The sequence below is a fragment of the Scylla paramamosain genome, chromosome 25 (assembly GCF_035594125.1).
Source record: "Scylla paramamosain isolate STU-SP2022 chromosome 25, ASM3559412v1, whole genome shotgun sequence".
NCBI lineage: Eukaryota > Metazoa > Arthropoda > Malacostraca > Decapoda > Portunidae > Scylla > Scylla paramamosain.
In genome coordinates this window covers 17,145,893-17,173,392 of record NC_087175.1, presented here as the reverse complement: position 1 = coordinate 17,173,392, position 27,500 = coordinate 17,145,893, and the positions used below count along the sequence as shown (strand labels likewise).

General features: G+C 38.0%; 2 protein-coding genes across 2 annotated transcripts in view; both read right to left on the bottom strand.

Moving 5' to 3' along the window:
- LOC135113240 (nephrin-like) overlaps nucleotides 1–14,666 on the bottom strand; it is a 31,657-nt gene extending 16,991 nt beyond the window's left edge. The window contains exons 1-4 of the mRNA XM_064028426.1: nucleotides 14,528–14,666; nucleotides 13,526–13,658; nucleotides 7,237–7,382; nucleotides 6,728–6,903 (exon numbers count right to left, since the gene is read on the bottom strand). Of these exons, the coding sequence (XP_063884496.1) occupies nucleotides 6,728–6,903; nucleotides 7,237–7,382; nucleotides 13,526–13,658; nucleotides 14,528–14,570 (498 nt within the window). The 5' untranslated portion in view covers nucleotides 14,571–14,666. The remainder of the gene's footprint in view (nucleotides 1–6,727; nucleotides 6,904–7,236; nucleotides 7,383–13,525; nucleotides 13,659–14,527) is intronic.
- Nucleotides 14,545–27,500, bottom strand: part of LOC135113239 (nephrin-like) — a 103,958-nt gene continuing 91,002 nt past the window's right edge. Inside the window, exons 8-9 of the mRNA XM_064028425.1 lie at nucleotides 23,752–23,854; nucleotides 14,545–14,682 (exon numbers count right to left, since the gene is read on the bottom strand). Of these exons, the coding sequence (XP_063884495.1) occupies nucleotides 14,673–14,682; nucleotides 23,752–23,854 (113 nt within the window). The 3' untranslated portion in view covers nucleotides 14,545–14,672. The remainder of the gene's footprint in view (nucleotides 14,683–23,751; nucleotides 23,855–27,500) is intronic.

The window sequence follows — 27,500 nt, the reverse complement described above, 5'->3', positions numbered from 1 at the left end:
AAACGCTTCCTTGGTGAGCGACACACTTTCAAGGGCCAGAAGGGAGGGTGAGGCAGCAGAAAATGGAATGGAAGACGAAAAACTAAAAAAAGAATATGTATATATATATATATATATATATATATATATATATATATATATATATATATATATATATATATATATATATATATATATATATATATATATATATATATATATATATATATATATATATATATATATATATATATATATATATATATATAGGCGAAATAGATGAAATTACAAACCAGTAATATACACCCCACGAAAAAAAAAAAAAAATAAATAAATAAAATAGAATAAATAAATAGAATGTAGGACCAGAAAGGCAGGTAAAACAGCGGAGAATATAATAGGAGGGAAAAATCACAGAGTCGTAGTAAATAGCTTTCTTTATAAGATGAAGAGAAGACAAACAACAGTAGACTAGTAGGACGAAAAGACACGCACGCAATACAGTACGACAAAACTCACACTTTTAACGAACAGAAAGGAAAGCAAAGCAGAAAAAAAAAGTGGAAAGCAAGGGAAATTCTCACGAATGTTGTAGTAAATAATTCAATAGTCTAGAGAAGAACAAAACCAACACAAAAGTAGTAGGAAAGACAGACCGATGAAAAAAAAAAAAAAAGAGCTGAAGGGAAGATCCAAGAAACAAGAGATAATAGAACTGGAAAAATTGCACCAAAGTCGTAGGAAGTAAAATATAACTTAGAAGGAAACAGAAATAAAGATCAACAGAACGACAATAGGAAAAAATAACGAGGGGAAAAAAAAATACAAAAGATGCACAGTCGAGGGAGGATAACACGAAAGCTCTTGTGAATTTGCTTATTTTTCTAGAAATGTAATCAAGGCTGTTTTTTTTTGTTTCATTGGCTAGTCTCCTTTTCACTCCACCTGCTCTCTCCCATAATATATATATATATATATATATATATATATATATATATATATATATATATATATATATATATATATATATATATATATATATATATATATATATATATATATATATATATATATATATATACTCGTATATATATATATATATATATATATATATATATATATATATATATATATATATATATATATATATATATATATATATATATATATATATATAATATATTATATTATACTTTTCCCCGTTATGCTCATTAACTGAAAAAAAAAATAGTGCTATAGCTGAGGAGAGTCAACAGAAAAATACCTTTGTTTAATGATATTTAATGAGATAGGTGGGGGATTTCAGTCTGAGGAGAGGTAAATGAAAAAAAAAATTATATATATATATATATATATATATATATATATATATATATATATATATATATATATATATATACGAGGTGTGTCATTAAAGTTCCAGGACTGGTGTCCTAAAAGATGAATTTCAAACCCAAGCCACAAACCACCATATTTCCCCTTCAAAGTAATCCTTCTGGAGTATACAACTGCGCTCCCAACCCTCTACAGTCACTAATCTTTTTCTTACGTGCTTTTAAAATCATGTCCTCTGTTGCAGGTCGTTTAACAATGAGCGCTGAACAGCGAACAAACTTGAAGTTTTTGGTGCAGTTGGGGAAAACGCCGTCAGAAGCACTGGGTATGCTGCAAAAAGTGTACGGGGATGAGACAATGTCACGCTCACGTGTTTTTGAGTGGTGCAAGAGGTTCAAAGAGGGCCGGGAGGACGTGGAAGATGACCCCAGGAGTGGAAGACCCTCAACGAGCAGGAATGAGGCCAATGTTGAGCGTGTCAAGCAGATGGTGCGTGACGATCGTCGGTTGACTGTTCGAAAGATCGCAGATGAGCTTGGCATGAACCACAACAGCGTGTGGAAGATTATCACTGAAGATCTGGGCATGCGGAAAGTCTGTGCGAAGATGGTGCCGAGACTCCTGAACGATGACCAGAAGGGACGACGCATGCAGGTGTGTCAGGACATCCTCGAGCGTCTGGAAACTGAACCAGACTTGCTCAGGAGAGTCATCACCGGCGATGAGTCCTGGGTATTTGAGTACGACCCGGAGACCAAACGCCAGAGCCTTCAATGGAAGAGTCCGGCGTCGCCACGGCCGAAGAAAGCAAGGCAGTCCAGGTCCAGCTTCAAGGTCATGTTGATCGCTTTCTTCGATGTGAGGGGCATCGTCCACTGCGAGTTCTTGCCACAGGGCCAGACAGTCAACCAACATGTGTACAAAGAAGTACTGCGGCGTCTGCTTCGTGCAGTGCGCGAGAAGAGGCGGGAGTTGTGGCAGGGCAACTCGTGGCTGCTTCACCACGACAATGCGCCTGCTCACAATGCCCTGAGCATCAGAGAGTTCTTGGCCAAGAAGAACATCGCCGTGCTGGAGCAACCGCCCTACTCACCTGACCTCGCTCCGTGCGACTTCTTCCTCTTCCCCAAGCTCAAGGAGGTCATGAAGGGGACCCGTTTTGATGATGCGGACGACATCAAAAAGGCCGTGACGACGGAGCTGAGGAGCATCCCGCAAGAATCCTTCCAGCAGTGCATGCAAGCCTGGCAGAGAAGGATGGACAAGTGCATGCGGTGCCAGGGGGATTACTTCGAAGGAGATAACCTATAGTTTGTAGCCTGGATGTGAAATAAAACTTGTGTGGCACCAGTCCTGGAACTTTAATGACACACCTCGTATATATATATATATATATATATATATATATATATATATATATATTACGTAATAAAAAAACGAAGTTTTTAGTGTGAAGAGACGCAAAGTACTTATGTGTTTTGATATTTATTCAGTAAGGGATGCAATTTTCAGACTGAAGAAAGGCAGCTAAAATTAATTTTATTAGATTTATCTATATATTTATTTATCTATATACTTTTATGTATTAAGTGGATCAGCCAAAGGCAACAAAATTCAAAGACAAAAACGCTCACTGAGGTGTCAATCCCCATTGAGTTAAAAACGATCGTCAAAAAAATTGAGGATAATGCTTAATAATAAGTAATAATGGTTGTAAGTTAAGCATTCAGCCTTAGGAAGGACACCAGAAAAGTACTCGTTTCATTATACTCTTGAGAAAAAAAATCAAGTCTAAGGAAGCGCAGCTAGGGAAAAAAAAAAAAAATCTCGTGATATTTAATAAAAAAAAAAAAAAAAAAGAATATTCAGTCTAAGGGAGGACAGTAGAAAATGACTTGGCTTCAGAATTCTCAGTAAGGGGGGCAAACAAACTTTTCTTGTGCTCTTTGATAAGACGAGAAATATTCACTCCAAGAAAAAGATGCAGAAAAAAAACAATAGTACTTGAGTTTAACGATATTCAGTAAGGAGGAAAAGTCAGTCTGAGGAAAACAAGATTAAGAAAACTAGACGTGTTTGCTTCCAGGTCGCGTCACGCTGGCAGGTCATCCTTCCTCTTAACGAATTTCATACGAGCGAGAATAAAAAAATAAATAAATAGAAAAGTAAGCTACGAACACTTTTCTTTTGTTAGTTTTTATTACCAACTCTTGCCGTTCTTAACAAGGACGGTCTATTTTGAGTTTGTGGAAAAGAATTGAGATCATAACGTCATTCTGGTCAAAGTCTGTGAAGTGTATAGTCAAGAGAGAAAATATCAGTGGCTTTAAAGTATTTTAGATTTTTATTATTAACTGTCATTTTTTTTTTTTTTCTACTTTATGGAAGGAATTGAGGTGATAACGTGTTTCTTGTCATCGTGTATGAACTTAATATGGATAGTCCGGACAAAATATAGGTAGGTTCATAATATTTTAGATCTGAAGATTTTAATATTAACTCGGCTTTCCTAATTAATAATGGTTATCTCTCCTTTTTATTGTGTGTAAAGATACGAGGTTTGATGATGTGCTTCTGACCAAAGTGTGAGGACTGATGAGACAAAATAATCAGTGGTAGAATATATCAGAATGTTGATATTAACTCGTTCTTCTTATTTAACAAAGGTGGTCTCTTAATATCATTAATCAAAATTTTTAACTTTCCTGATTTAAGTGTATGAAATAGACAGTTAAGGCAAAATATCTGTGGTCTTACAGTATTTTTTTATTTCTTAATAAACAAGACGGATAGCTTTTTTTTTATATTCAAGTAAAGATTCGAAAATTTATTGTGTATTACTTAGCAAAGTGTGTATGCATATATATATATATATATATATATATATATATATATATATATATATATATATATATATATATATATATATATATATATATATATATATATATATATATATATATATATATATATATATATATATATATATATATATATATATATATATATATATATATATATATATATATATATATATATATATATATATATATATATATATATATATATATATATATATATATATATATATATATATATATATATAAATTAAGGGTGTATATGGACAGGAGTCTTTCTCTAATACATATCTCATTGAATGTGATAGCTAGTTGAGCATTTATTATTTTTCTTAAGATATTTTCCTTATATCTTATGATTGTCTTATATTCTTTTATAATTGGCTTAGCTTCGGCGAAGTCATACAGCCAATTAAAAAAAGAATATAAGACAATCATAAGATATAAGGAAAATATCTTAAGAAAAATAATAAATGCTCAACTAGCTATCACATTCAATGATATATATATATATATATATATATATATATATATATATATATATATATATATATATATATATATATATATATATATATATATATATTATATATATATATATATATATATTATATATATATATATATATATATATAATATATATTATAAGAGAAAATACCAGTGAACTCATTTTTACTTAATACTATATCTTTTGTCTTTTCAATGACGGGTGTTATTTGGCTTTAATCATTGTTAATCTGTCGGCGACTTTTATATAGCTAACTTTCATCCAACTTTCTCTTTGTTCATATGAAAACTCTGGTTTTCGCTGGTTTTCCCTATAAAACTCTGTCCTCCTTTGCCTGTTCTCCAGTCAGCCTCTAAGCAGTCCTTCCACTCGTTCTTCTTAAGTTTTCTATACAATTCTTTCACCTGCTCCTCTTGATTCTACCCAATCTTTCTATTTCTTTTTGTCTTCCATGTCTTTTCATTTATTCCATGTCCTATGTGCAATATTTCCACTTACTCGGCTATACTAACAATAAATTTAAAACAATATCTCTTCACCATATATGTTTTAAGTAAAGTTATCCAGTTCATAATATTTCATTACCTTTAGGATTGGATTACCTCCTCACCTAATAATTTATAAGTAAATTTAACCAGTTTATATAATTTTACTATGTTCCAGACGCTTAAAACAATATGTCTCCTCGTACAATATTTTATAAGTAAAGTTTCCAAGTTTAATATAATTTTATTATCTCAGCGACTTCAAAAACATCTCCTTTCACGTATTATCTTCGAAGTATGGTTATCCGGTTTCTGTTACTTTATAACATCTGTAACTTTTAAAAATGATGTCTCTCTTCTCCCAATAATATGTTTTTTCTTAGTACAGTTGTGCAATGTATATTATTTATGACCTTTGGGAATTTTGAAACAATATCTCTCACCTCACATTTTCTAAGTACAGCTATCCGGATTATTATTGCTCCATGACCTTAGGGACGTAAAAACAGCGACGCGTGGGTGACATCACACACGCAGCGAGTGGAAATACTTTTCAAAATAAAGCCTCCTTTCTCCAGGTAATGATATTTTTCACGGTCCACGATCCTCTTTGTCGCGTAATTGCGTGTTTGAAAGTGTAATGTGATACTGTAATAATAAGCTTTTTAAAGGGTGCCATCATGCGAAAGTATGTGATATGTTAGGAGTGCAAGTATCATCAGTATGAATAAGGTTCTTCATGGTGTTTTCATATAATATAATGTTACTTTATTGAGGCTGGTGGTGGAATGACCTTCCTATTTTTTTTTTTTATATATGTGTTAATGTCAAGGCCAGGATATTATAAAGAAAACGAGATTTTTCTTATTTTACTTTGAAAGGAATAATGTTTAAGTGGCTTTTAAAAAAAAAATCTGACGTAGAAGAGAGAGAGAGAGAGAGAGAGAGAGAGAGAGAGAGAGAGAGAGAGAGAGAGAGAGAGAGAGAGAGAGAGAGAGAGAGAGATACCAAAGAAAATAAAAGTAAAAGATGAAAAAAATAATGTTCACTATGCCACTCACAAAAAAAAAAAAAATATAGAAGAAGAATCCGAAACGAGTGTCTGTATGTGTGTGTGTGTGTGTGTGTGTGTGTGTGTGTGTGTGTGTGTGTGTGTGTGTGTGTGTCTGTGTGTTTGTGTGTTATGAAATCTTTCATTTTCAATAGTAAGAAAAAAATTTGAAAATAGTGATGAAGGATGAATCTCTCTCTCTCTCTCTCTCTCTCTCTCTCTCTCTCTCTCTCTCTCTCTCTCTCTCTCTCTCTCTCTCTCTCTCTCTCTCTCTCTCTCTCTCTCTCTCTCTCTCTCTCTCAGTACAGTTATATAATGTAATAGGTAAGTTACAAAAATACATTACATAAATATTTGTCACGTTTCAAGCTAAAGACATTATTACTATTCCCTTTCTCAAACCCCAGCACTCTCTCTCTCTCTCTCTCTCTCTCTCTCTCTCTCTCTCTCTCTCTCTCTCTCTCTCTCTCTCTCTCTCTCTCTCTCTCTCTCTCTCTCTCTCTCTCCTTACCCTGGGTCTGTGAATGATGTACTTTTCACTCATCTTCACCACCTCTCCACTCGCTCTCACCCACTGGAAAGAGGGCGGGGGCGCGGCTCTCACGTGACACACCAGCCGCCCATTGCCGCCCACAGACGCCCACGACCCTTGCCCTCCTTCCCCGCCCTCTACCTCTGTCGCTGGCTCTGTGTGCGTGGACGTGGGCGGGAAGAAAAGAAAAGGGTTGTTAGTACTGTTGAGTTTTGTTTAGCTTTCTCTCTCTCTCTCTCTCTCTCTCTCTCTCTCTCTCTCTCTCTCTCTCTCTCTCTCTCTCTCTCTCTCTCTCTCTCTCTCTCTCTCTCTCTCTCTCTCTCTCTCTCTCTCTCTCACTTGACACTAAAACTCACTTTTTTTTTTTTCATTCCTACATCCTTCTGTACGTACTCCACTTCTCTTAACCTCCTCCCTTTTATTTTATTTATCTTATTTATTTGTTCAGTTATTTACTTATATTAATATTTTCTTTACTTTCTACTCACGTGTCACTATAAATTTGGTGGTGGCGGGCGGCGGTTGGTTCACCTTGTTGGCAGCGTGGCACAGGTAGACGCCTGTGTCCCGCCAGCGCGCCTCCTCCACCACCAGGTGTGCCACGCCCACACTCGAGGCCAGCGGCGTGGAGGTGCTAGGGAGAAGAAAGGAGAGGAGAGAGGTTAATATATTGGCTGTTGGTGGTATAAGAAAGAGACATTTTTAGGTGTTAATGTCTAATTAAAGTTTTGAATAGAGGTAAATGTTGAGCGTTGGAATGGTTAGGTTAGTTTAGGTATGTGTTACGTGAGTGTGTGTTATGTGGGGAGGATAGGTTAGATATGTTATGTGAGTTTTTTAAATAGGGAAGGTTAGGTATGTGTTATGTGAGTGTGTTATGTAGGGATGATTAGGTATGTGTTATGTGAGTGTGTTATATGGGGAAGGCTACATTTTGTTAGGTTAGGTATGTGTTATGTAAGTGTGCTGTGTGAGTTATGTGTGAGTTACGTTTAAGTGTTAAGGAGTAGAGTTTAGTGTTAGGAAGACGTGGAGTAAATGTTAGGATTTAGGTCAAATGAAGAGGCTAGCTGTGTGTTTGGAAGAAAAGGAAAGGTGGTGTAGGGAATACAAGAGAAGTTTGCTGGTTTGTTAATGTACTGTGTGAAGCTTTTAGTGGTGCTCTGGTTGTCTTGAGGTGCTTAGTGTTTGGTTTGGTGGATGTTGAGAATATTTAAACCATTCAGTGTTGTCGCCGTCGTATTCACATTCACAATTCACATTCACGGTTTTTTTGGACATAGAAAAAAAAGGAAAATAATTAAACAGGACATTAATATTTGTCTTTCCGAAATTACAAAACTATTTAAGGAGTCACTAGTTTGAACATATCTCTTAAAAAAGCTGTAGATAATTGCGGAAATTGCCCGCAAGTGAAATACTTACGAAAGTAAAATTTAATAAGCATCTAAAACTGGGAAATAGGAAGAACATCACACGCTGCAAGATAAGGATATACTGTACATTGGCAGGCTGGAGTAAGCGGAGGAATATAATATCATGTTACTTATCACGCATACACTGTAGGTTGCGAATATGTGTGAAGGGGCAGAAGAGGAGAAGGAAATACGAGTATGACACAGCACGAACGGAGGAGAAAAAAAGAATACACAGGAAAGGAAACTTTTGAAGAGTAATAGAAGCATGAGGAAGAGGCGTAAGCGAAAGAAAAGTGGCAAAATAAAGATCAGAGTAAAGGTGAAGAAAGGCTGGAAGAAGAAAGAAAGGTAGAGAGTAGAAAATTATATAAGGTGACGAAGCTTAGAAGATGAAGGGCGGAAAAAAATGCAAAAGAGAAAAGATATATTAAAAAAAAAAAAACTCAGGAAATGTTAGAGGTGTGAATGAGAGGAGAGGAAGGGAGGAAAGAAGATAACAAGACAACAGGTAGGGAAGGTAAAAAGGAGGAGATGAGAAGAGAGGAAGCTAAGAGAAGGGAGAGGGTGTGTGAAATAGGAGGAAAATATTGCAGGGGAGAGGGAGATGGAAAAGGTGATGGTAACATAGGGAGGGAGAGAGAGAGAGAGAGAGAGAGAGAGAGAGAGAGAGAGAGAGAGAGAGAGAGAGAGAGAGAGAGAGAGAGAATTAGATTAACCTGGTGAGAACGACAAAGACAATACCACAATAGGATAAAGGAAAATTCTCTCTCTCTCTCTCTCTCTCTCTCTCTCTCTCTCTCTCTCTCTCTCTCTCTCTCTCTCTCTCTCTCTCTCTCTCTCTCTCTCTCTCTCTCTCTCTCTCTCTCTCTCTCTCTCTCTCTCTGTGTGTCTCGTATCCCTCACAAATTTCATACCAGCAATAAGCGAGGCCGACCGAGCGAGACTACGCCGTAATATAGCAAAGTTTTCAGGCCACACTCTTCTATTTTTCCGCGCTCCGGCGACACTAATAACACGAACACGCCGCGACGCAAGCAGGGAAACCGCCGAGTCAACGAGCCACCGAGCCACAGAGGCAACTAACCGCCGAGCCAGCCAGTCAGCGCCGCCACCAAGCCACCACCCGTGCGTCATAGGAATACCAGCCAATCTATCTAGTTTTAATGCTTGGTAAGTTAGTTTTTGTTGTTACTTGAGGTTAGTTTAAGTTTGATCAGGTTAGGTTTGGTTAGGTTTGGTTTGGTTAGTTTAGGTTAGGTTAGGCTATGTTACGGTAGGTTTGGTTTGGTTAGGTTAAATTAGGTTAGGTTAGGTTTGGTCAGGTTAAATTAGGCTTGGTTACGTTAGATAACATAATCTTATCCGAACAGAGCTTTCCACCACATGAATCATTGTTTGGAAAGAAAATTTGAAAAAAGTGTTTGAAAACAAACAAGTTTGCTGAAACATTTCACAAACATTTTGAAAACAATTTAAGCTCCTTTCACTTTCACAAAATCCTCCACTCCTCCCACAGTTCTTCACATTCCCCCTCCATTAATTGGTAACCTCCCTCCCCATCCATTCTTAACTCCCTCCACTCCATCCACCTTCTCCCCCATCCATTCATAACTCCCCCATCTCTCCACCCTCACGAGGTTAAGGGAGCCACATTCCTCTCCCATCCGTTCACAAATCATCCACTTCTTCCACACAGGACAATAAAAGTAACACTTCTCTCCTCTCCACTGATAACCCCACCATTCCTTCCACATTCCTCCCTCCACTTATTTATAGCTTCTTTACTCCCTCCACACACAGGTTAAGGAAGGCATATTGCTCCCACCCTCTACTCATAATTCCCGTGTCCTTCCACCCTGCAGCGTGTTAAGGGAGGCGCAACATTTTCAGGGGTGGGTTGACAGTTTAATCACCAGTTTTAAGCAGGTTAGCTGCGGGTCGGCAGGTGAGGCGGTTAGCGCGGCCAGTTACGAGCTAATTATCTTGGATCAGTAGTAATTGTGTTCACCGGCGGAAAATGTCTGTGGTGATTGGGTAATGAGAGAGAGAGAGAGAGAGAGAGAGAGAGAGAGAGAGAGAGAGAGAGAGAGAGAGAGAGAGAGAGAGAGAGAGAGAGAGAGAGAGTCATTATTATTGTTCGTGAATGAGGCATTTCTTTGCTTGACAAATGGGTTCAGAGGAGGGAGAGAGAGAGAGAGAGAGAGAGAGAGAGAGAGAGAGAGAGAGAGAGAGAGAGAGAGAGAGAGAGAGAGAGAGAGAGAGAGAGAGAGGAAATTTCAGTGTCGAAAGCATACTTCAGACCACTCAGTTTGTCCAAATTTCCACCACACACACACACACACACACACACACACACACACACACACACACACACACACACACACACACACACACACACACACACACACACACACACTCTTCCCCTGAACTAACAGCTGACTCGAGGGGAAAATTGATTGCCTACAGCTGTATAAACAATCACAGTTCCTCCTCCTCCTCCTCGTCCTCCTCCTCTTCTTCCTCCTCCTCCTCCTCCTCCTCCTCCTCCTCCTCCTCCTCCTCCTCCTCCTCCTCCTCCTCCTCCAACCCTCCCTCGCTGCCTTCCCTTTTTTCTTCCTTTACTTTTCATCCTCCATTGCTTATTTCCTGTTTTCCTTCGATTTTTCTTCTTCTCTCCATTTTCTGTCAATCATCGTTCTGTATTTCCTCTTTCCTTTCTTCTTCCTTCTTCCCCCTTCTCCTTCCTTTCCATGTTTTTTTTTTTCTCCTTCCTCTTGTCTTTTTAAAACTACTATCTTCCCTCCCTCCTTCCATCCCTCCGTCCTTCTTTTTACTTTCTCGTTCCTCTTTCTTTTTGTCTTTCTTTCCCTTCTCGAGCTTTTTTTCCTCTTCTTTTAATCCTCTCACCACCTCACTTATTTCCATAAAAAAATCACTAATCTTCCTGAACCTTTTTTCCTCTGTCTTTTTTCTCTTCATTTTCTCTTTTTCCTATATCTGTCTCCCTTCCGTTTTCCCCCCCCTCTCTACTTTTCTTTCTTTTTTCGTATTTTTCCTCTCCTCCATTTTATCTTCTTGTTTAATCTTTTTTGTCTCTATTTTGCTCCATTTTGCTCTCTTCGTTCTTTCCCGTTCGTTTACTTTTCTCATTTGTTCTTACCTGTTTTACTACTTCTCTCCCTGTTTTCCTTCTCCCTTCTTTCCTTTTCCTTTTTTTATTATCCCTCCTCCTTTCTTCGTCACTCTGTTCTCTTTTTATTTTCCTGTCTTTTTCTATAATTTCCTTGTCTTTTCCTGTTTTTCTCTTTCTGTTTTGCTTCTCTCTCCTTTTTTCCTTTTTTTTTCTTTTACTTCTCCTCTTCCTCTCCAGTTTCGTTATTTCTCGTCCTCTTCTTCTCCACGTTTTGTTTATCCTCCTTCCTTTCCCTGTTTCCTTTCCTCCCCCTTCTTCCTTCTCCTTCCTGTATTATTTCTCCTTTCCTCCTCGTCACCCTGCCTTTCTCCGTCTCTCTTCCTCTTCCTCTCACTCTTTCCCTCTTTCTCTTTGTGTATTAGTTTTCTCCTCCTTTCTTTCATTTTTTTCACTCATCCATCTTTTCTTCCTTCTCTCTCTGCCTCTTCAGTTTTCCTTCCCTCTTTCCCTCTCACAGTTTCCTTTACTCTTCCTCTTCTCCCCCTCCATCTCCCTATATTGTTTCTCTCCTCCTTTCTTTCCTTTTTATTTCACACACCTTCCTCTTCCTCCTCCTCTTCTTCCTCTTCTCTCTTCCTCTCCCAGTTTCCCCCCTCGTCTTTCTTTCCTTTTCTCAGTCTCTCCTCCTCTGTTTCTCTCTATTGTCTCTCTTCTGCTTCCTTTTTTTCACTCCTCCTCTTCTTCCTCCTCCTCTTCTCTCTTCCTCTCCCAGTTTCCCCTCCTCTTTCCCTCCTCTTTCCCCTCCATATGACCTCATTGTTGTGGTGCCAAATGGACAATCATTTAATCAACTCCCTCCCTCCCTCCTTCCCTCTTCCTTACCTCTCACTCTCACCTTACCTCTACCTCTCTCTCCTCATCTCTTTCGCGTTGTATCCATTTTTCTCCTTTTTCTCCTTGTTTTATTTTTTCTTCTCTTTCTTTTCTTTTTTTACTTTTTTCTCTCTTTCGTATTTTTATTTTCTTTTGATATTTTCTTTCCTGTTTTTTTTTATTTTTCTCGCGCCTATTCTAGTTTTCGATTTCCCCATCTTCCTCCTCTTCTTTCTTTTCTTCCTCTTCTTTTCCTCTTTTGTTATTCCTTTCTTCCCTTTCTTATCATTTAATCCTCCTCATTGTTCTTCTGTTATCTCTCCCCTAATGTTTATTACCTCTCCCTTCTTGTTATCCTGTTATTCTTATTACTATTTCCTGTTCTGTGACTTTCTCTTCCCTTTCTCTCGCCTTCTCATTTCTTCTTTTCTTCCATTTCCTTTTCATTGTTCTCCCTTTTCTTTCCTCTCTTCCTTCCCTCTTCTACTTCAGATGATTCTTTCCGCTGGTGTTGAAGTCTCTCTCTCTCTCTCTCTCTCTCTCTCTCTCTCTCTCTCTCTCTCTCTCTCTCTCTCTCTCTCTCTCTCTCTCTCTCTCTCTCTCTCTCTCTCTCTCTCTCTCTCTGTTTCATTCTGCCAAACAAACTTTTTTTTTGGGGGGGAGAAGTGTTTGAAAAGTTCACTGTTTATTTAGTTGTGTTTGCTTGCCTCTTCTTTGTTAGTGTGTGTGTGTGTGTGTGTGTGTGTGTGTGTGTGTGTGTGTGTGTGTGTGTAACAGAATCGATAGTAGTAAGATTAATAATAGTATGAGGAGAAGGAGAAGGAGGAGGAGGAGGAAGACGAGGGCGAGGACGGCGCAGCGAAGTATGGCGAAGAAAGAAGAATAATATAGATAGGATAAGGCTTAGGACTTAGCAGTGTTAGTAGTAGCATTGTTAATACTAGTAGTAGTAGTAGTAGTAGTAGTAGTAGTAGTAGTAGTAGTAGTAGTAGTAGTAGTAGTAACAGTACGAGTATTAGCAGCAGCAACAGTAGTGGTAGTAGTAATAATAGTATTACAAATAGTAGTAGTAGTAGTAGTAGTAGTAGTAGTAGTAGTAGTAGTAGTAGTAGTACTAGTAATAGTAGTAGTAATAGTTGTATTAGTAGTAGTAGTAGTAGTAGTAGTCGTAGTAGTAGTAGTAGTAGTAGTAGTAGTAGTGGCAGTAATAGTAATAGTAGCAGCAGCAGTAGTAGTAACAACAGTAGTAATAAGAGGAAGAGGAAAGATCAAGAACGAAAACAACAAAGTGAAAAAAAAATCAACAAAGAAAAAAAAAAAAACAGGTGAAGATAGTTACGTGTCGGGAGTTACCTGTTGTAGGTGGCGGCGCCCCGTGTCCAGGTGATGGTGGGGGGCGGGTTGCCTGACGCTGTGCACTCAATGGACACAGTCTTGCCCTGGTTCACCGTCACCATCTCGTCCGCCGTGATGTCCTCCGGCCCGTCTGCCGCGCGCCGGGGAAAGAGGGGGATTAGTTAGAGAGATGTTAGAATATGAATGTGTTCCGTTATAAGTGAAGGAAAGAGAATAAATAATTAAAAGACTGGAGGAATGAAGGAAAGGGAAAAAAGATGAAGAGAGGAGAAAGATGGAGAAAACATATAAGAAAGGGGAAGCACAAGTATCGTGTTGGAAGACAAGAAAATTCCTGACTCTGGTATAGGCATTGAGTGACAGAGGGCTTCATTGCGAATTACTGAATGATACAAGTGTTAAAAGCATATGTTAACCTTTTTTTACTGGTGCGGTTGTCTTTTCTTAACACTTAGATCACTGTAATTGTTTGGATGAACATAAAGAATTATAATTTAATCTTGGCCAAACTACCGAAGTACGTATTATAAGAGACTGCAGTAAGAAAAAAAGTCTTTTTAAAGTTGTAGATGATGATGGGAAGAACTGACTGCCTGTAAAAAAAGGTAAATTAATTGTTTTTCCATTGACGCATCTGTGTGGTACTAAGAGTTTCACGAAGTTTAATGAAAGTAGAAGAGAAGCTTAAACAGATGGAGGGAAATTTACATGGTTTGATGAAGAAAATGTTAATGACTGAAAATGTTTGTGGGGAGACGAGGAATAGGAGTGTGTTTTGTGTGTGGGAGAGAGAGAGAGAGAGAGAGAGAGAGAGAGAGAGAGAGAGAGAGAGAGAGAGAGAGAGAGAGAGAGAGAGAGAGAGAGACAAAGGCAAACACAAGCAGACAGAGAGAGGCAAAGACAATAACAGACAGACAGAGACAAAAAAATCCCAACAAAACTAACAAAACCTCAAAAACTCAAGCACACAACAACCACACCCAGCCCAGATACACTCACACATCACGTTGATATAGAAGTCGGCGGTGACGTGGCCGAACATGTTGGAGGCGTTGACGGAGTAGCGGCCAGAGAAGGACCTGCTGACTAGGCCGAGGTGAAGCTTTCCCTCCGGCCCCGCCTCCAGCTCCTTCTCACGCCGGCGTCACGAATACCTAGGAGAGAGAATGAAGGGCGTGAAGGAGACCAGTAAATGAGGAAGTGAAAGTAGTCAGAAGACGAATGATTGGTATAAAGATACTATGAATAATAAATGAAAGTAAGAGAAGAACGTAAAGGAATAAAAAAAAAGTATTGAGCTTTAAGAAGGAAAATAACAATTGGTGTAAAAATATGAGCGAATGAGAAGTGAAAGTAAGGGAAATAATACATGATAAATAAGGAAATGGCTGTTAAGATATTGAGGTTTTGGAAGGAACGAAGTGCGTGGGGTGAAGAAACGAGGGAGTAATTATAATGATTTTGGGGTATAAGAAGGGAAAAAAATAATTGTTTTAAAGCTGTAAGGACTGAGTAATGAAAGTAAGGTTAATAAGAGAGAGATAGAGAATGAAGAAATGGATGTGATGGTAATGTTGTAAGAAGGAATGAGATGTGTGGTGTAAAGATGCTAGGAATGATAAATGAAAGTGCGAGAAATAAGAAGGTACAGGAGTTATAAAATAAAGAAGAAGGGAGGATAGTAAGAATAAAGTAGCCAAAATGAAAGAGTGTGAAACGAAAGAATAAGAGAATGTGATGATAATTGTTGAAAGGAGAGGAGTAATTGGTGTAAAAATGTAAGGAAATTAATGAAGACTAATGAGGTGGATAAGAAAATGTAGGAATAAAAAAAAATATATATATATATATGTATATGCCGATATTGACTTGAAGGAAGGATAAAAATAATTGGTGTAAAAAAGATGTAAGGGAATGAGAAGTGGAAGTGAGGGAATAAAAGGGAAGAAGGAGAACAAAAAGTAGGAAGAAGAAAGAGACGTGAAGTAAAGGAATGAGAGAACCGAGGTTGTGATACTTAGCTGTAGGAAAGAAAGGAATGATTACTGTAAAAATGAAAGGACATCAGAAAAAAAAATATTGGGAGGGAATAAGAGATTTTAGGAGTAAATTTGTTGTTAAAAATGAGAGGAAATGAGAGGCTAAGGAATTTAAGGGTAACATAAAAAAAAAGTATATTAGGAAGAAAGAAGGAGCGTGACGAGATTGGTAGAATGAGTGAGAGGAAAGTATAAAACATTATTGATGAAAGAAAAAAATATTGACAAAGAAGATAGAGGTGAGTGAGAGGGATTTATGTGGGAAAGAAAATGGTGAAGGAACGAAAAAAAAAAGGAAATAAGAATAAAATGGTGGTGGTAGTGTTGTTGTAGTCAGTGGTGGTGGTGGTGGTGATGGTGGTAGTGGTGATGGTGGTAGTAGTTGTGGTAATGCTGAAGCTAGTACTGTTTGTAGTGGTATTGGTGGTGGTAGTGGTGGTGATTGTAGTGTTGTTGTTGTTGTTGTTAGTAATGGTGGTAGTGATGGTGGTGGTAGTGGTTGACAGCGATAATCAATGGAAAACATAAAAACACTGCATTGGAATCTAAGTCGTGGCGGTGTTGGTGGTGGTGGTGGTGGTGGTGATGGTGGTGGTGGTGGTGGTGGTGGTGGTGGTGGTGGTGGTGGTGCAGGGATGGTCTGCGGAGTTTGCAAGTTAGGACCGTATCGGGAAAATGATGAGATGGTGACTGACATGCGAAGGTGATGATAAGACTTGGTGGTAAGGGCGCCGGAAGGGGAGAGAGGAGGAGGAGGAGGAGGAGGAGGAGGAGGAGGAGGAGGAAGAGGAGGGAAGGGGAGGAGGAAGGAGGGGATGAAGTTGAGATGGAATGAAGTTTGTGAGGAAGACGAAGAGAGAGAGAGAGAGAGAGAGAGAGAGAGAGAGAGAGAGAGAGAGAGAGAGAGAGAGAGAGAGAGAGAGAGAGAGAGAGTACGCAAGGAAGAGAATGAAAAGTGTGGAGATAACGTGACGGGGAGAATGAGGCGGGATATGAGAAGTATGAGGCAAGGAAATTAAGGGTGAAAAAAATAATATAAGGAAAATAGTGGAGAGAGTGACGAAAGGATGAAGAATGAAAGGAGGATTGAGAGACGAATAGAGAGGGATGAAAAAGAGAGAAGGTTTAGACAATGTGACAAAATATTAAATGTTTTCCGTGTATTTATTTATTTATTCATTCATTTATTAGGGAAGATTGAAGGTATGAAAATAGAGAAGAAGAAAAACAGTAAGAAGGAAAAAAATGGAAGCAGAGAAGTGAATGGGAAAGATTGAATGAGTGTAGTAAAATGAATGGGAGATATAATGAGGGATGGAAATATTGAAGTGATTAAGTGTAGATGGAGTAAAATAATGAGTGTGTTAGAAGCAAGAAGTAAGATATGAGAGTGAAGTGTATGAAATAATTACTAAGAGGTTAATGAAAATGCGGCACGGGTGCGGAAGGATAATTAAGTGTGGATGCAGTATAAAATAAGTGGGGAAGAAATGGGAGGTAAGCTGAGAGAGTGTAGAATGTGGAATAAGAGGGAATAGGTTACTCTAAATGGGGCTGAGGTGAGAAGGATAAATAATAAGTAAGGGTAGATGAAGTAAGAATAAAATGAGGAACCAGTGAGAGAAAAACTGTGAAGGTAGAATGGGATGGAATGAAGAAGGAATGAGAAAATGTACTCGTAAAGAATGTGGAAGAAGGTGAATAATAGAGAATGAACTGAATGTAGAATGAACAAGAAAAAAAAGCGTTGAAGGAATGATAGGTAAAGTGCAAGTGTGAAGAATGTGGCAGTAAGAGGGAAGAAAATTATATGAGTAGCTGGGAAGGGTAAGTGAACGGATTAAGAAGTAAGTAAGGACTGAATAAGAGATAAGATGCGAGCGTCTTGAATACAATAGGGTAGTAGTATGGAAAGCTTAAACAGGTGTGATGTGAATTCCGTGTCAACTTATTCAAGACTCAGTTCCCAGGAGATAATGGTAAGATGTGTTCGGTCCTGTAAAGATACATCGCCTTTACTCCTCGACATCACTGTGGGTGGAAAGGAAAGCCAAGTGAAGGAAAGCCTTTCTCAAATAGAGTGTTAGATGTATGGAATAAACCTAGTCATGTTGTTGGTGCAGTCAATAATGAAATTTAGGATGAAGCAGATTTATAGATAGGGATAATTGGTGGAAATTGAGAGGCAAGTTGTATCCCGAATAAACTAATGAAGCAATTAGCAGTAGTAAGAGTGAAAGATAAAGATAAGAAAAAAAAAAAAAACGTGGAGTACCACTTTGTGCGGTAAATGAAACCAGGAGAGAAAGGAAAATACAAAGGAATAATGTGTGTATATATATATATATATATATATATATATATATATATATATATATATATATATATATATATATATATATATATATATATATATATATATATATATATATATATATATATATATATATATATATATATATATATATATATATATATATATTACTACGGTTCTATTAATGAATGAATTCCAGAGAGAGAGAGAGAGAGAGAGAGAGAGAGAGAGAGAGAGAGAGAGAGAGAGAGAGAGAGAGAGAGAGAGAGAGAGAGAGAACAAAAATATCACTAAAGGAAGAAGAAAATTAAACGAAGAAAGAAGAATTATAACATCAAGAAAATATCCTTATGATGAAATGTTACAATGATCATACTGATAAATCAACTTGGAATATTGTAGCGACAAAAAGAAAAAAAAAGCTGAAGAAAAACGCTCTAAGAATATCAGTGTGGGAGGAAAAAAGAAAAAAAAAAACGCTCTTAGAATATCATTATGGGAAAAAGAAATAAAAAAGAAAATAGTATCAGGATAATGAGCTTATGAAACATTTCCGGGAATAGAATAATGAATGAATCCGGGGTAAGGTGAAAATGTAGAAGAAAAAAGTAAAAAAAAAAAATCGGAGGAGGCAAGAAAACAAGAGATGAAATTAAAAGAAAAGAGAAAGAGAATAATCAGTAAAAGAAATTATATTACAAAACATTACCATGAAAACGCTACGTTGTGAATGAATTCGCAAAAATCAGAGAGATGAAAAAAATCTATTCGCTGCTCTGATAGCGTTGCGGAGGGAGGAAAGAGAAGAGAGCTTAGAAAAATATAAAATACAAAGCAATGAAAAGAAAAGCAAAGAAAAGAAAGCAAGGAAAATATACAAAAAAAAATAGTTTACAACACAACTCGTATCTAGAATAAACTAATGTATTAACTTAATTTGAAGCTGTAATTGAAGAAAAAAATAGAAAAAAAAGACAACATACTCTTAAATTTTCTTTGATGAGCAGAAAAAAAAATTACAAAGAAACATAGATGCAAAGAAAGAATAACTTATGAAAATATACTAATGTTTGTATGTGTTTGCATGTGTGTGTGTGTGTGTGTGTGTGTGTGTGTGTGTGTGTGTGTGTGTGTGTGTGTGTGTGTGTGTGTGTGTGAGAGAGAGAGAGAGAGAGAGAGAGAGAGAGAGAGAGAGAGAGAGAGAGAGAGAGAGAGAGAGAGAGAGAGAGAGAGAGAGAGAGAGAGAGAGAGAGAGAGAGAGAGATATGGGATGGATGGGATAAGCAGAGATAATAAAACAAACCCCCCAAAAAAAAATAATTACGAACTGAAAAGATACAAGTAGTTCATTCAACACGGTATAAAAAAAATACTTTTTTTACGAAAGTTGATTAAAAAAAAAGAAAACTGCGGTGCTGAAAATGGAATGGAAAAAAAAACTGCTTGCTCGATATCCGTTCCACGCACGCAGGAAAGAAAGCGAGGTGGAGATGGCAAAAGAGCGTTTAATTCATGAGTTGAATCTGACGCTCTCTACTACATTATTTTGAAGTAATCTGAGACTGAACCAATCTAGCACTTCCATTTGTTCTCCTTATTTTTTAGATTTGATCTGCAATGGGGTAGAAATAAATAAATAAATGAGTGTTTGAGTTTCAGGCTAAAGATTTGGCGTTTTATTCTGCATCATTTTGAAGTCATTTCAGACCGAACAAATCCAGCAGTTATATATTGTTTTTTTTTCTCTCTTTTTAAACTTTATCGGTAGAGAGAGAGAGACAAAAAAAATGAATGAGGAAGGTTTTAAGTTTAAGGATAAAAAAATCTTTTGGAAGAAACTATAAGGTTTTATGTTATCTGCTGCAACGTTTTGAAGTCATTCGAGAAAGAAATCCAGAACCTATTTTCTCCTTTTTTAGACTTTATCAGTAGAGGGAGAGAAAAAAATAAAGGAGTGTTTGCGTTTGATAAAGATGTTTTATTAAGAGAAACTACAAGTAGCTCATCTCATGTTCTCTACTGCAATATTATGAAATCATTTCAGGCTGAACAAATTCCGTCCATGTATGGAGTATGCTTCACATGTCTGGGGGGTTCCACTCATACTGCTCTTCTAGACAGGGTGGAATCAAAAGCTTTTCGTCTCATCAACTCTTCTCCTCAAACTGACTGTCTTCAGCCTCTCTCTCACCGCCGCAATGTTGCATCTCTAGCTGTCTTCTACCGCTATTTTCATGCTAACTCCTCTTCTGATCTTGCTAACTGAATGTCTCCCCTCCTCCCGCGGCCTCGCTGTACAAGACTTTCTTCTTTCTCTCACCCCTATTCTGTCCACCTCTCTAACGCAAGAGTTAACCAATACTCTCAATCATTCATCCCTTTCTCTGGTAAACTCTGGAACTCCCTGCCTGCTTCTGTATTTCCACCTTCCTATAACTTGAATTCCTTCAAGAGGGAGGTTTCAAGACACTTATTCATCAATTTTTGACCACTGCTTTGACCCTTTTGTGGGACTGGCATTTCAGTGGGCATTTTTTTTTTTTTTGGATTTTCGTTGCCCTTTGCCAGTGTCCTTCCTACATAAAAAGAAAAAAAAAGATTCAATATTTCTTCTTTATATATATATATATATATATATATATATATATATATATATATATATATATATATATATATATATATATATATATATATATATATATATATATATATATATATATATATATATATATGAAGCTGATCTAATATAGAGCAAAATTTTAGTCATTGGAGACTGACCAAATCCAATTCGTGTATATATATATATATATATATATAGAGAGAGAGAGAGAGAGAGAGAGAGAGAGAGAGAGAGAGAGAGAGAGAGAGAGAGAGAGAGAGAGAGAGAGAGAGAGAGAGAGAGAGAGAGAAACGGTCTCAACTTTACGTCAAAACTCTACGCAAAATTGTTAAAGATATTACATGGAACTGATGTGATGAATTTTCTCTGGAAAAAAAAAAAAGGAGCAAAACCCAGCACTAATTTTTTTCTTCCTTTTTTTTTTCTGTGTGTTTTAGTAGAGAGAGGGTGAAAAAAAAAAACGAATGTATTCACTCCGTTCCACATTAAAATCAAAGCAAACTCAGTATTCGTTATTGTGAAAGTCTTCATTTTAATTACGTAAGCAAAAATCGGGATCTTTTTTTCCATCAGTTTACCTTTAAAATATGACATGTTTCTTTTGGTCTTACCTTTTAAGATTAAAAAAAAAAAAAAAGGACTTTACTCTCTTTTATAATACGATGACAGCAAGTTAGACATAATTGTAATCTGCAATTAGATTAGATCCGCAAAAGTTGAGCATGACAAGTTTGTTTAGAGTTTTACTGTTAAATGGGGAGAAAAATGTATGTTTACTTATTTCACATTAAAATCTACACAAACCGAGAATAAAACACACACACAAAAAAAAATAAAATAAAATAAAAACAAATAAATAAATAAATAGAAAAAAAAAATGGAGAACTGTAAGACGATATGACAAGTTTCTCACCAAAGTTTGTCATTCTCGAAAAAAAAAATAAAATAAATAAATAAATAAACCCAATCTGATGTTTGAGAATTTTAAGATAAAAAAGAAAATGAGAACCAAGGGAGATGCGCAGTTTTACAATGAAATCAACTGAGACACAGAAAGACATTACAGTTAACAAAGTCATCCCTGCAGCTACGTTACCAAAAATATAGAAAACGAAAAGAAAAAGAAAGAGAGAGAGAGAGAGAGAGAGAGAGAGAGAGAGAGAGAGAGAGAGAGAGAGAGAGAGAGAGAGAGAGAGAGAGAGAGAGAGAGAGAGAGAGAGAGAGAGAGAGAGAGAGAGAGAGAAGATACGAAAAGAGGGTGTTGATAATAAAACAAAAAAAGAAATATACAGAAGAATAACCAAGAAGAGACTGTAGAATGTGAGATGAAAAGAAGAGGCTAAAGAAGAGAAAGAGAAGAAACAAGGGCCTAAGAAGAGAGGGAGAAAACAAGAGTAGGCTGAAGAAGAGAGAGAAGAAGCAAAAAGAGGATGGAGAAGAGAAGAAACAAGAAGCGTGAAGATAAACTAATGAAGAAAGAAAACGTGAAGAGATAAAAAATACAGAAAAAAATATGAAGAAGAGAAAGATAAACGTGAAGAAGAGAGAGTAAGCGTGAAGAAGAAAAAAAGAGAAGCTTGAAGAAGAGAAGAGAAGAGGAAGAAGTATTCACCTTTGCTTCCCACACCTCCAGGCTTCTTTCCCTTCAAGAGGCATTGTAGGAGGCACGGTGAAGCATATCTCCTCCTCCTCTTCCTCCCCCTCTTTCTCTTCCTCCCGCCAAAGGAAGCCCTGCGTTGCCAGTATTGAAATGAATGGACGGTGGAGGTAGAGGAGAGGAGGGAAGGGTGGGGATGAATACTAAGAGAGGGGAGGCAGCGTGGAGGGAAGGAAGGGAGAGAGGGGCATAAGGGAGGGAGGAGAGGAGAGGGAGGGAGGGAGAAGGGAGGGGGATTGGGTGGAGGTGGGGGGATCTATAAGAAATCTATATTCATTTCTCTGCATCAGTGTCTATGCGTTCGAGAGAGAGAGAGAGAGAGAGAGAGAGAGAGAGAGAGAGAGAGAGAGAGAGAGAGAGAGAGAGAGAGAGAGAGAGAGAGCGTGTCAGTAGTTATTCATTGTGTGTGTGTGTGTGTGTGTGTGTGTGTGTGTGTGTAATTAACTTATATAAACTCTAAAGGGCCAACACATCTTTGTACCATTATTTGCTCATCCTTTGTGTTCCTTGGTGACGCAATGGAAGGAGATATTGGTAAGCCTCTTCAGTCAGGGAGATCACGTCTTGTAGTACCGAGTTCCCGTAACAGTGATTTTTATTTAGGAGAGATGGAAGGAAGATATTGGTTCACAGATAATGCTGTTCAGTGGAGGAGGCTTAGAAGAGAGATGAACTGCTGTGTGATGGACTGATTTGATTTGATGATAGACAGGACAGGAATAGACTTCAGTTCCTTGGAAATATTTGAGTTTAGTGAAGTAGGTTGTCAGCGTTTGTTTATGTTGTGTTGGTTTGTTTATTTGTATATTTATGTTTTTTTTATTTATAAATTATGTATGTTTTTTTTTTTTTTTTATATACGAGTAGTTCCTTTTCGTGTGTGTGTGTGTGTGTGTGTGTGTGTCTGTGTTACAACGTCCATTCATTCGTGTCTGTTTTCAATACCTCATTCATCTATTTACCTACACTTGCATTTCTTTCCCTTCCCTACTTACCTGCCTACCTGTCTGCATGTCTGTGTATCTAGCCTTCCATCCCTCATCCACACCCAGTCCCCGCCTAACTTCAAATTCTCACACTCCTTGCTCGTCTTTCTCTCTATCTACACTTTTCTACTTTGCATTTCTTCACCTGTCTATCTCTCCCTTATCTTTCCCTATTTATCTGCCCACCTGTTTAGTCTGTTTGCCAGTATAACCTTCCCTCTCCTGTACCCAGTCCTCGCCTAACCATATTCTCACAATGCTTCCCTGTCTTTCTATCTATCAACATTTTTCCATCTGGTATTTCGTCACCTGTCTATCTTTCCCTTTTCTATTTACCTGTTTAGTCTTCCCTCCCTCCTGCGTACCCAGTCCTCGCCTAACCTCACATTCTCTGTTTCTCGCTTGTCTCTCCCTCATATCCGTCTGAGACACAAAACCTGGAGGAGAACTGAGACGAGCGCCAGCACGAAGGAGGGGAAGAGGACAGAGAGTGAGATGAAGGGATGGAATTGCGGTAGAACATAAGGGAATGCAAGGAATAAAAACAACTGGAGGAGACAAGTACATGGCGCCAAACCTTAACAGTACGGAAGCGACGAAGACTCACCTGACGGGGCCGGGGTTAGACAATGCCTCGGCTGTGATGATCAGCTCCGCCCCTTCAAACACGTCTACCTTCTCCGGGGGCTTCGCGACCCAAATGGGGGGATCTGGGGAGGAAGCAGAAGGGTTAGTAAAAAAAAAAAGGAGGATGTTTAAAGGATGAGAACAAGGAGGAAGGAAGGAATATACAAGGATTTTACTAGTGTCTGTAAAAGAAAGAGAAAGAAAAGATGTGTTAGTGCAAGGAAAGAGAAGGATGGAGAGGAGTTAATGGACGAGAGTAAGGGAAAAGGAATACATATATAGGAAGTTTGCCAGGTATGGGAAAGAAGAGAGAACAAAGAAGTACTTTGCTTGGTTTTGCAAAAGGAGGAAAATAAAAGAAAGGTTGAAGAGTTGTAAGGATCTGGGGAGGAAGCAGATAGGTTAGTGGATGAGAGTAAGAAGGAAGGAACAGATGAGTTTGCGTGTGATTGGGAAAGAAAGGAGAAAGAGCTTGCCAAGACTGGAATAAAAAAAAGAAGGAGTTGGCTGAGTTGAAGGAATTTAAATGGAAGGGATTTTTGTATTTAAAGGGAAAAGAAGGAATCAGAAGGGTTAGTGGACGAAAGTAAGGGAGAAGAAATATAGAAAGAAGACTACTGTAAAGGATTAGAAGAGAATGGGGAAGGTGAAAATGAGTTAGACATGTAAAGGGAAAAGGAAAGAAAAAAAAGTTCAATTGGAAGGAAGAAAGAGGACGAGATTCTTAGTACCAAGAGGAGTTAGAAAATAAAGAGTTTTGTATTTCGTAAGAAGAGGAAGAAGAGTAAGGTTCATGGCCAGAAGTAAGAGACGAGAGATTTACTAGGAGAAGAAAAATGAAGGATTGGTAGGTTAGATGTAGCGGGAAGGACAAAAAGAAGAGGGTTTAGCAGTTCGTGGGACAAGAAGAAAAAAAAAGTGTTAAAGATGAAAAGAATTGATAGGTTGGTATCGAGAAGGTAAAAATGAAAGGAAAAGGAGAGAGAAAGAGGAAATAGGGAAGAAAACACTGGTCGAGGTGGAAGAAGGGAGGAGAAAATGGAAAAGACACGGATAGGTGGAAGAGGGGGAAGAAAAATATAAAGAAAACACACGTGGAAGTAGACGAAGGGGAGGGGAAAAGTAAGAAAGTAAAAGGCAGTTCGAGGAGGGAAGAAAGGTGAGATTTAGTGGTGAGGGAGAAGAAAAGTTTGCGAAGGGTAGGAGGGGAGGAGGAAAGGAGGGAGGGGGAGATGGGAAGGAGAGTAAGGTGGAGGACGGGCGGGAGTTATCGAGCGGGGAAAGAAGTTACTTAAAGAAGCGAGGACGGGAAGAAGAGAAAGAGAGAGAGAGAGAGAGAGAGAGAGAGAGAGAGAGAGAGAGAGAGAGAGAGAGAGAGAGAGAGAGTCAGCAGGTAAAAAAAAAAAAGGTGGTGGACGAGACAATAAACAAAAGTGAGTAAGGAAATTGAAGATTATTATTTTTTTCTAAGAATGAAAATGAAAATGAAAGAATATTTGTTGACAAGTTCATGTTATCATTTTTTTTCACCTATTTTTTCGTTTTTTTTTCCAGTTTTAATTTGAGTGGGAAAATTGAAGATTATTTGTTCAAAGGAGTTGACATTATATTTTTGTTTTCTCTGCCTCCGTCTTTTATTTATTTATTTATTTATTTATTTATTTATTTTTATTTATTTTTATTTTTTTATTACGAGAGTTGTCCTGCTTCACGTGGTGGGTGGGAGGGCAGCGCTGAGGGGCAGCTTCATTGTTAATGGGACGCACTGACGCACACTGAGGGAAAAATGCTGAAGTTGGTGTGTTGTTGTGAGCACTTCTTGAGGTAAGTTTTTTTTTTTTTTTTGCATTTTTTTTCACTGATGGTTACCTCTTAATAAAGTGGTAATGTAATGAAAGCAGTACATAAATAAGGCGCTTTATAATAGGTATTCTACTTATACTGCTATTACTACCACCACTACACACACACACACACACACACACACACACACACACACACACACACACACACACACACACACACACACACACACACACACACACACACACACACACACACACACACACACACTTTTATTCATATTTCGTAAAATCTCATCTTATGTTCATATACCGAATTCATATATTCTTAGTCTATTTCTGAATGAGAGAGAGAGAGAGAGAGAGAGAGAGAGAGAGAGAGAGAGAGAGAGAGAGAGAGAGAGAGAGAGAGAGAGAGAGAGAGAGAGAGAGAGAGAGCACAGACACACATAACTGCACAATGACACACATACACACACACATGCACACACAGGAGGCTCAAGATTAAGGATTGCATTGCCGCCAGTCTTGAGGGAGCAGCGCCGCCAACACGGGTTTGTTTGCCTGTTTTTTAATCTGCATGTCGCTCCCTGGAGGACGCCTCAATGACTCTGCCTCCCGCCTCACCCCCAGCCCGCCTCGCCTCCACCCTGCGCCTCCTCCTGATTCCCTCCCGTCTCCACTCCCGCCCGCGCTTCTCGCCTGTGCCTCCCGTCTAGCTGCCTCCACTCACTCCTTGCCTCGCTCCACTCCACTCACTCCACCGCCAGGCTCATCACCATTGTGTGTGTGTGTGTGTGTGTGTGTGTGTGTGTGTGTGTTGTTGTTGTTGTTGTTGTTTTTCGGTCTCTTTCTTATTCAGATACACACTAAGAATATATGAAATTAAAATTTGAAAATAAGGTGAGAGTTTAAGAATTATGACAAAATAATTAGATAATGAAATATATGAATACACAATAGTCTTTAGAAAGTCTCCCCGAGGAAATGGGAACATCTCATTTCATATGTTTTCATTCTTTCCTATAACATTTCCTTCGGGTTTATATTTTTTTAGACTTCCCAAGGTATTTATTTTTGTTTTGTTTCATGTACGGCTTATACCTGAGGGAGTGGAGGGTGGGGGGATAGCCTTCTGATATGCTGTCTTTTTTTACTACTATTACTTTCTTCGTAGTCCTATGTCGGGTCACCTCGTGGCCTGTAGGTCTGTAATGGCTTGTGTATCTATGTAGTGTTAGAGAAGATGCAAGTGTTGATCAGCCACAGCAGATCCAATTTCTCCAACATATTTGTTCCTCTGCGCCTTCCTAAGTCACAGCCATTGCAATCATCTCTTCTTTCACTGCCTCCATAAACCTTCTATTAAGTCTTCCTTTCTTTCTCTTTGCGAGTAGATTCATCTTCAACATTCTCTTCCCTACACACTCCTCGTTTCTCCTATCGCCATTTTTTTATTTCTTTATTTATTTTTTTTCTATTATGAGGGAAGGAACTCTGATCTAGGACAGCAAGAAGGATTATTCAAAATCTGAGCATAAGCGTCTTTATATGTACAGTCCATGTATTGTAAATGTAGATACGTGTGTCTTCTGTATGACAGGTAACTAATATCCTCCTCACACGCCCAGAGCACCGCAGTATAATCCCTATTGCCATTGTAGATACGTGGCTCTTATATACAACAACCGTAGTTTAAGAATACAGCTCATACATTATAACTATTGATGTGAGTTTCTTCTATGTCAGTTTATTAGTGTGTCCTCAGTAAGAACGCGACAGTTGACCAAGCCACTCAGAGCCCACTGAAGTTATCTCGTGTCGTAGTTTAAGAGTACCATGCCTAGATTCCCATTGAAGATACATAACTTTCAGGTGGTAGGTTACTGATACCCTCCTAACATTACCAGACCACCACAGTCTAAGA